Genomic DNA, 8,593 nt, shown 5'->3' on the forward strand with positions numbered 1-8,593 from the left:
AGGTCACTTCTCTACATAATGTCACTTGGGTCTCCATGTTGATTCCTCCCTGTCTTCAGCCCTGCACTGCAATATGCCCTGTCTTCTGGATTGAGATATGCTGGAGGGAAGCTCTCTCATCAGGGACCAGAGTAGCGTTCCCTAAAGAGGGGCGGTAGGATTGGGCTGGCTGCACCTTTTGAGTCCGGACTTGCCCCTACCTTTCTTCTGGCACAGCACTCCTCAGAAACTGGTGTAACATGCACGCATGCTCCAAGGATCGACTGTCTCTGCGTGAGAACTTTGGCAATCCTGCAGTGAGGCGGGAATTGGACATTAATATTCTAGTCACTTCAACATCGGGGGGTTCAAGAAGAGTAGGGATTTACTGTGCTTGGAGAAACAGTTAGCATCAGATGGGATGGGGGTGAGAGTTGGAAAGTCAATTGCTTTATTAAGAACTTTAATTAAACTACACAAGCAGGTGGTTGTCAGTTCCATTTGAGATCCATTTGAGAGACCTCACTCACTCGGCTGTGGATGGAAACATTCAACCAATGATTCATAGGAGAGAAGCATTACTTCATTAGAAAAAAACTCTGTGGCTAAGGATATGAACCCTTTCAGGATGGTTGTGGGCTATGTAAATGTTACTTTGTCTGGGTATTGTTGGTGAGAGGCCAAGAGGTGACAAAAAGAATAAAGTCCAGTTAGGAATTTGCTATCGATTTTTATGTGGAAGACGCTCCGATACCAAGGGGATGGGCGGCAGTATAAAACCCTAAAAGAGGACAGGATTTGTCAACCTGATGAGAGCAGTGGTGTCTGCAACGTGTGATGTAATTTAATATTTGAATATGAATGGGGGTAATTCAGGCTCTTGATCGCTTTTTGTGTCTGTTCTCCCTGCCCTCAGGGGTGTAGTGGCTGGGGACCTTGACTAATAATGCTGACAGTCTGTTTCTACCCTCTTCCCTCCCCTCCATCCACCCTGCTGATGCACCCCCTAACTAACATGGGGGGAGCTGGGGCTGATGGGGGCGTTCTGATCAAAGAAGAGGCTACTCTCTGTAAACCTCTTTGCTGAATGGCTCTGACTAAAAGTCACTTGCATTAACTGGTGCCCGTGGCATTGGAGCACACTGGAGTACTGAACCATGTTCAGTGAGAGGAAATGTTATTAGCAGCATTTGTCCACCAGTCAAGTCCAGATGGTGCTGAATAAATGGAATTGCTGATTTTGCCTCATCTTACAACCCTTAATGACATCACCTTGGGGAAGATCCGGTAATAAAACCGGCATCCCACGCCTACTTCATTATGACATCGGAGGCACTCCTTGATTTCTGATTTGGCTGAGATGGCTTAGAATGCCATTTGGGGGAGGGGGGGTGTTAATTTTCCCCTGACTCTACTAGTGAATGACTTGGCCTGATGATGTCATACTCAAATCCAATACATTGGGCAGAAGGGAGGGGGCAAAAGGGCAACTAATAAAATCAAATCTGGGGTTTCTGTGATTTGGCCACCCCTTTCAGTACTGTGAGGGCTGGGCTGCTGCAGATTTAGTTTAAGAACTCTGTCCCCTCTTGTTTCTGCTGTCTAACCTTTTCCCTCTGCTCCTCTTCCCTCCCTCTTCCTGTTCAGGAAAAACTGCTTTTCTTGCAAGGGGGAATATTTTGTTTAAAGTGAGTTTTGGCGCTTGTGAAAGGCGCCAGGCCAACCTCCCTGGATCCTGAGGTCTTCTATTAATGTACAGTGCAGGCAACACCTGTGCAAGCTTCCCCATGTACCTCTGGCACCGCATAGCATTGCTTTGCACTGTTGATTGCTGCCACGTTCTTCCCCAGAGGTGGCTGCATTTTAGTGGGCAAATAGGTGATTTATACAATATGGTGGAAGTTTTTCAAAGCCACCTAGCAGATTTGGGCACCCAGTGTCTATTAGCTATAACGTCCATACCCCTTAGGCAGCTTTGAAAACATCAGTCTGTGTATAGAGCAGTGGCAGATTAGCCATGGGGCCAATGGAGTGCATGCCCAAGGGTCCTGGCCAATTGGGGTAGCCCCGGAAAAATGGGCACGCCCCGACCTGCTCCGCCCGCCCAGTGTTTTTGCTGAGGAAAGCCCTCATGTCCCGACCCCACTCCCTGGTAGGATCACTGGGCGGGGAGGGGGTGGACAGACGGAAGAGGTGGGGAGAGGCCCCCCAATTGCTCTGGCCCAGGGACCACAAAACCGTAATCCGCCTCTGGTATAGAGAGAGCATTTGTAGAATACTTGGATATCATTGGCTGAAAGGCAGTGTGTAATGAATGCTTATACTTTTTGCCCTTCAAACATTCAGTAGCTTGAAGTACTTTGAGCTCTGTGAGGCTGAGGGGAAGTGGTCCCTACCACTTACCTCTATAAATAAACATAGTCGGCCTAAATAAGTCTGCTTGCTTTCTCTTCAGAGACCAAGTGTAACTGTCCACAGTTAAGCTACCACACAGTTCTTCTAAACAAGCATATTTTATTCTTAAGGTAAAAGCATTGCAGCAAAAATATTAAAAGCAATAAAAGTACCTGCATGCATGCTAATAAGCTTACCAGAGATCACCCCCTCCAACATGGTCTCTGGCAGGACTAATCCTTTAAAACACCTCCCCTGCTTTGTGGTTTCAAGTTCATCACACTCTTTGCTCAGAATGAGAACACTCATGAAAGTGTCCATCCTTTTATATGGTTTGGAGGTCTTTGAACTGGAGTATTCAGGAGCAGGTATTCAGACAATAGGTATCTCTACTCAAGGGGTAGCTTCAAAAGAATGGATTCAGACTGGGTCATTTGCATTTCTCTCACCCCCGAGTATTTCCTAGGAAATCCACTTTACATATATTGTTCTAGAAAGTCCTTTGAAGTTCCTAATATCTCCTAGAAATTGCATTAATCTTGTCTTCCTGCTAGAAGTAATTCTTCTGCTCCACTCTGTGCTGATTAGGCCTCAACTGGAGCAGTGGTTCCCAAACTGGGGTTCATGAACCCCGGGGGGTTCGCAAAATGTTACAGGGGGTTCTTGGGAAAAAATTTCCCAATGGCAGACAGAGCTGTCCCTAGGGACCCTGGGCAGCACAGGCCCCTGGACTTCCAAGAGCTAAGCAGATCAAAGCAAGCAGATCTATCACACTGAAGAGATTGAAACTTCAAGACTCCTTATAAGAAATGGAAAGGGAGATGGATAGTTTTTGCTGTTTTTAAAATTAAATAGGCAGCTAGTATTGTTTTTAAAATTATTATGAAGAACAAGTTTAAGCTTTGTTGTAACATGCATTGTTTGCCTGGACTGCTCAAGACCTGAATGCTTGTGTAGGAGGAACTCCTTTGAGTTGGCTTCTTAAATACCTTCATGCTCTTTCACATCTGATACTCCTGGATGAAACATAGAAGCCTTGTATTATAACAGGCTTATTCAAAGTGATACAAGCTACAAAAGTGATATCTTGGAAGAATGTTGCCGTTTTCATAATGTAATAAAGATACTGTCATGATAAATAATAATTAATAATAAATACTGTGCAATAAGCATGTCATAACAAATTTTATATTTCCAAGATCACTGCTTTTATAATTTATACACCGGTAAAGGAGAAAATCCCTGGAAATATTTATTTTTAGGAGGGGGTTCGCGAGACCTGACATTTTAGTGAAAGGGATTCACAGGTTGTTGAAATTTGGGAACTACTGAACTGGAGTATTGTGTCCAGTTCTGGGTGCCACATTTCAGGAAGGATGTGGACAAATTGGAGAGAGTCTAGAGAAGAGCGACAAAAATTATGAAAGGTCTAGAAAACGACCTATGAGGGAAGATTGAAAAAAATGGGTTTGTTTAGTCTGGAAAAGAGAAGACTGAGAGAGGACATAACAGTTTTCAAGTACATAAACGGCTGTTACAAGGAAGCCGGAGAAAAATTGTTTTTCTTAACCTCTGAGGATAGAATGAGAAGCAATGGGCTTAAATTGCAACTAGGGAGGTTTAGGTTGGACATTAGGAAAAACTTCCTAACTGTCAGTGTGGTTAAGCACTCGAATAAATTGCCTAGGGAAGCTGTGGAATCCCCGTCATTGGAGATGTTTAAGAGCAGGTTATACAAATACCGGTCAGGGATGGTCTAGACTCTAGATGCAGGGGACTGGAGTGCAGCGGACTCTTGAGGTCCCTTCCAGTCCTATGATTCTAAAGACGTTCCATACGATCCCCCACATTTTTAATATAATGAACTCCAAGCGTATTTGAATTAAGTTTGTTAGGTCAGTAAGGTTTATCCAGGATATTATAGGATATTGCCATAATTGTCACAAATACAGCCCAGCTCTTCTTACTCATCTGGGAATGACACTGACAGTGACTTGTGATTAGCTGGGCTGCCTGGCATCTGTACCACTTTGTCGCTGCCTTGCACGGCAGTTGGAAGGATCTGTTTAGATTTATTTTCTGTGGCTGTAAGAGGGATTTTCTTGCTCTCCCTCTTTAGGTTGCCAAAGACGTGAAGCAGTTCTACGACCAAGCATTGCAACAAGCGTTGCAACAAGACCCGTCAGATTCTGATGCAACTAATGCGAAAACTGTGGTGAAGACCTTCCACGAAACGGTAAGGTGCCTTGGATAGCTATGGGGGGCTCTTCATAGGGCATACAATAATCTACCCAGTTGCAGTACTATCTCCAAATAAAAGGTCCCCAGGTATCCACAAGAGAGATGCACCTTGGAGTAATCTGACCAACCCATGTGTGATGAGCCCTCCTTCAGTTTGTGGGACTTTACAGAAGTGGTCAGGAATAAGCATTGTTATGCATAAACTGCTCCACCTGTGAAGGAAGAGGCAGTGAGGTTCAACAGCTGGTGTCTTGGACTCCGTGTAGCAAAGGCATTGACATGATCAGGAGCTGGTATCCGGCTTTCTCAGCACAGGGTCTTTGCTGTGAAGGTCTGAGTTAGCTCAAGCCTAGCTGTTGTCTGAGCTTGGTGCAAAAACACCTCTTTTCAGAAGGCTTGTCAAATAACAGACAGTGAAGAGCTGAAGGAATGGTGACAGGGAGATGCCAGGTCTGAGTATTTGAACCAAGAGATGGCAAGAACAGGGCCCACTGGAGACTAAATTACATCCTGATCTTAATATTTTGTCCTGGATGTTTAGGCATGTTGTATAGCTACCTGAGATGGGTAGGATGACGGAGGTGCCCACATAGTATTCTGTCTAACATGGAGCCCATTAAGTCATGTCCGAGTTTAAATAAAAGCCCTTTTGTTTACCCTGAAACTATCCCATGCCTCCATTAAATAGAATCCAATGGAAGAGGAGCTCAGCTCAGATTAATTCGTCCAACATTTCCTCTGGCTCTAGCTAGATCTTCTGGGATCTCCAGGGGCCAGGAATACACATCTGGTAGGATTATCCTATCCAGCCACTGCACTACATAGAAATCAGAACTTGAATTTGGAGGTTTGCTACTCTCCATATGAGCCAAGCTGATACCTGCTAACCCTGTGTTCTCTCCACATATAGCTGGATTGCTGCGGTGCAAACAGCATGATAGCCATAGGCACCTCGCTCATCCAGAGTGATCTCTGTCCAAAGGAAAAAAGCTTCTTGGAAACTCTTGTCCAGGTAGGGATGGCTGCTGTTTCTACCATACAATGTTGGGTGAGGGAGCAAGTCCATGGAGCCCTACTACAACCTTGACACACCCTGGAAACTCGCCCTTGCCCTGGTAGGGCAACAGGGGTTGCTCAGTCCCAATTCTTGAATTGGAGTTGACTTCTCCGTCACCCTCCGATCAAGAAGGGGAAGAAAGCAATGCATCAGAATTAAACAACCCATCTTCTGTCTTAATATCCACTCAGGAGCCAGTCCTCTCTGCTAGCTGGCAAAGGTGTGGGGGCGGGGGGAGTAAGTGGGGATAGCAAAGGAGTAAGGATAAGAAACTCATCTCCTCAGCATTGACAGCCCCACTGGAAATGGATGGGCTATTCAGTACCAAACAAATCCTCCACAGAAAGTCAGTCCACGGTATGGTGCTACTCTTGCATGCTACGGTTAGGGGCTAGGGGTGGCTCCAGCTTGGCTGTTCTTCAAAAATGCAGGAAATAAGGTGCTGGAAGCTACCGAAGGGGTGAAATTTTCATTCCTACTGAAATCAATCGGATTTTTGCCATTGATTTCATTGGGCCCAGGAAATTACGCCATGAAGTTGCATGGGAAGGGGGAGGGATGGTAGAAATATTGAACTCCACTTCTTCCTGTACAAATGTGCCTTGGTGCACAGCTAGAGAGAGAAAGAGAGACTAAGCTGTCTGCGTTCTCCTCTGCTTAGGGTCGCCTACCCCAGGATTGTCATAAGAAAATTGATGAGCTGTTCTCAGAGAAGTTGTACCTGATTGGTATTGCAGCCATTGTGGTGGCTGTGATCATGGTAAGTGTGAATATTGGTGCAGCACATCAGGGTTTATGGTTTAAACTCTGTGACTTTCATCTGGATTTTTAAAGTGAAACTATAAATCTAGTGCTCGTGAAAGCATGTGGCTACCACTGACTCACTAACACGGCATGGGCTGTGTTACTCCATGCAGCTCTACTGCTAATACTGATCTGAAACTCCTATTGGGGCCCCCCCACAAAACTGACCTCTCCTGCCCTGTTTGTCAAGAAAGCCCTTCCGCAGCTGTACCAGTGTACCGCAATCCTGAAAGATCCCACCTGTGCCGAGGTGAGTGTTGGCTCCGTGACACAGACAGAGACTCACTAGAGAGTAGGGTGGGAGCCGCCAGACTCGGAGAATTGTAACCAGAGCCATATTTAGTGGCAAGTCTCTGGAGTGTAAAGGCAAAATAACTTCATCTGCTGCACCACCTCATCTCCTTTGAAAACCATTTTAATTCCATCCTTCCCATGATGCACTCCGCTTCCCACCTCAGTGTAGGTAGACTAGAGAGCTAGCCAGGAGCACAGCGCCCCTTTCCTTGTCCATTCCAATTCTCATTCCCATCAGTGCTCTCTCTTCTGTTGCCCCCTGTCCTGCAACCAAGAATACCACAGTAACTGTCTCCAGGCTGGCTGCTCTACTCTGAGTTCTAACTCGTGAGGTCCACAGCAGAACAAGCGGTGGTTATTAATTTTGCCAGGTGCCCCTTTTAGAAACCTAAGGCAGTGTTTTTACTCAAAATACAACTAACCTGTAGTGCTCTCTGCTGCAGGAAATTACTGAGGTATATAGCATTTTAAATTTTACAAGGGGATTAGACACGAATTTTTAAAAACCACTCTAGCTGAGATGAAGTTACAAGAGCTCTCTGTCCTGTTCTTCAAGGTGCAAGCGGGTCTCCCAGCTGGAGGAAGCAATTTTATTTCCCCGTACATTTCAGAACTTCTTCAGTTAGTTCATATGAGATTTCTACTCCTTCCTCCAAAGCATCCATTGGCTACTTTCAGAGGCAATATACCAGGACTAGATGGGCCATTGTCCTGTTCTTGCACTGTAAATCATGAGCTGAATTCTCAACAATGTCCAGGCTCTGCTAAGACACAGTGGAGGTAGAGTGACCTCAGGAAACAGCCAATTGCAGTGCCTCGATCCTGTTGTAGCCAACACTGGAGGAAGTTAGAGCAGCTGAGAGCCTAACTAGCTTACAGTCAGTGGAGGATAGGTATAGCATGGCTCTGCCCAGGACATGACCCCCACTTCCTCTTGTGCCAGAAGTGGAGGAAGGATGATGGGGTCCTGGATTAGCACTGCAGACCAGGGAATCAAACCCTGTGTCCTTAAGCTCTGGCCAGGAGAAGATAATGGATGGGGATGTCTTAGGTCATTAGGGCTTACAAATAAGAATTTCACTGGTAGCTTTGTCTCCTTACAGATCTTCGAAATGATCCTGAGCATGATACTGTGCTGTGGCATAAGGAATAGCACTGTGTATTGAGAAGTGGAGAGTTGGGGGGGAAGGTTGGAGATGACCGCGCAAAAGGGACCCCAAGTGCCACCAAGTGACCAGGAGACATTTCAACAAAAGACAAAGAAAACTATGTATATAAATACTTCCAATATTACCATACAGTACTTATCATTGTTACTTTAAACTACTTTTTTTTTAAACAAGTAAAACTTTCCCATGACCTTGTGGCTGAGTTAGTTACACATCAGTTTTGTGTGGTAGGGAAAGCTACTGTACCAGCGATTCTGACCCCCCCCCCCCCTTTTTTTTTGTCCTCCCCATTATTTCAGTGATGATGTTTATGGTGCAGAAACACAGAGGTACAGAGCAGCAGGCTACAGCCTCTTGTGAGGACAATGAACACCTTTGCCTTGTTTTTTTTGTTTGTTTTAAGTTTATAACTGGAAACTGAAGCAGGGTTTTTTGTTTTCCTCTCTTTTCCCCATGGTCCTGACTCCATGGCATTCCCTAGCTGCTTATAGGAAAGTTTGACTTGGGGCAGGTCTACACTTACTTCCTGGTCCGGCCGTAAGCAATCGATCTTCTGGGATTGATTTATCGCGTCTTGTCTAGACATGATAAATCGATCCCGGAAGTGCTCGCCGTCGACGCCGGTACTCCAGCTCGGCGAGAGGAGTACGCGGCA

General features: G+C 45.6%; 1 protein-coding gene across 2 annotated transcripts in view; it reads left to right on the top strand.

Moving 5' to 3' along the window:
• CD81 (CD81 molecule) overlaps nucleotides 1-7,935 on the top strand; it is a 99,252-nt gene extending 91,317 nt beyond the window's left edge. For both annotated transcript variants that reach the window (XM_065402753.1, XM_065402750.1), the window contains 4 exons: nucleotides 4,493-4,609; nucleotides 5,525-5,626; nucleotides 6,333-6,431; nucleotides 7,873-7,935. In XM_065402753.1, the coding sequence (XP_065258825.1) occupies nucleotides 4,493-4,609; nucleotides 5,525-5,626; nucleotides 6,333-6,431; nucleotides 7,873-7,935 (381 nt within the window). The remainder of the gene's footprint in view (nucleotides 1-4,492; nucleotides 4,610-5,524; nucleotides 5,627-6,332; nucleotides 6,432-7,872) is intronic.
• The last annotated feature ends 658 nt before the right edge of the window (nucleotides 7,936-8,593 follow it).

Source organism: Emys orbicularis, chromosome 4, assembly GCF_028017835.1.
Source record: "Emys orbicularis isolate rEmyOrb1 chromosome 4, rEmyOrb1.hap1, whole genome shotgun sequence".
In the NCBI taxonomy this organism is placed as follows: domain Eukaryota; kingdom Metazoa; phylum Chordata; order Testudines; family Emydidae; genus Emys; species Emys orbicularis.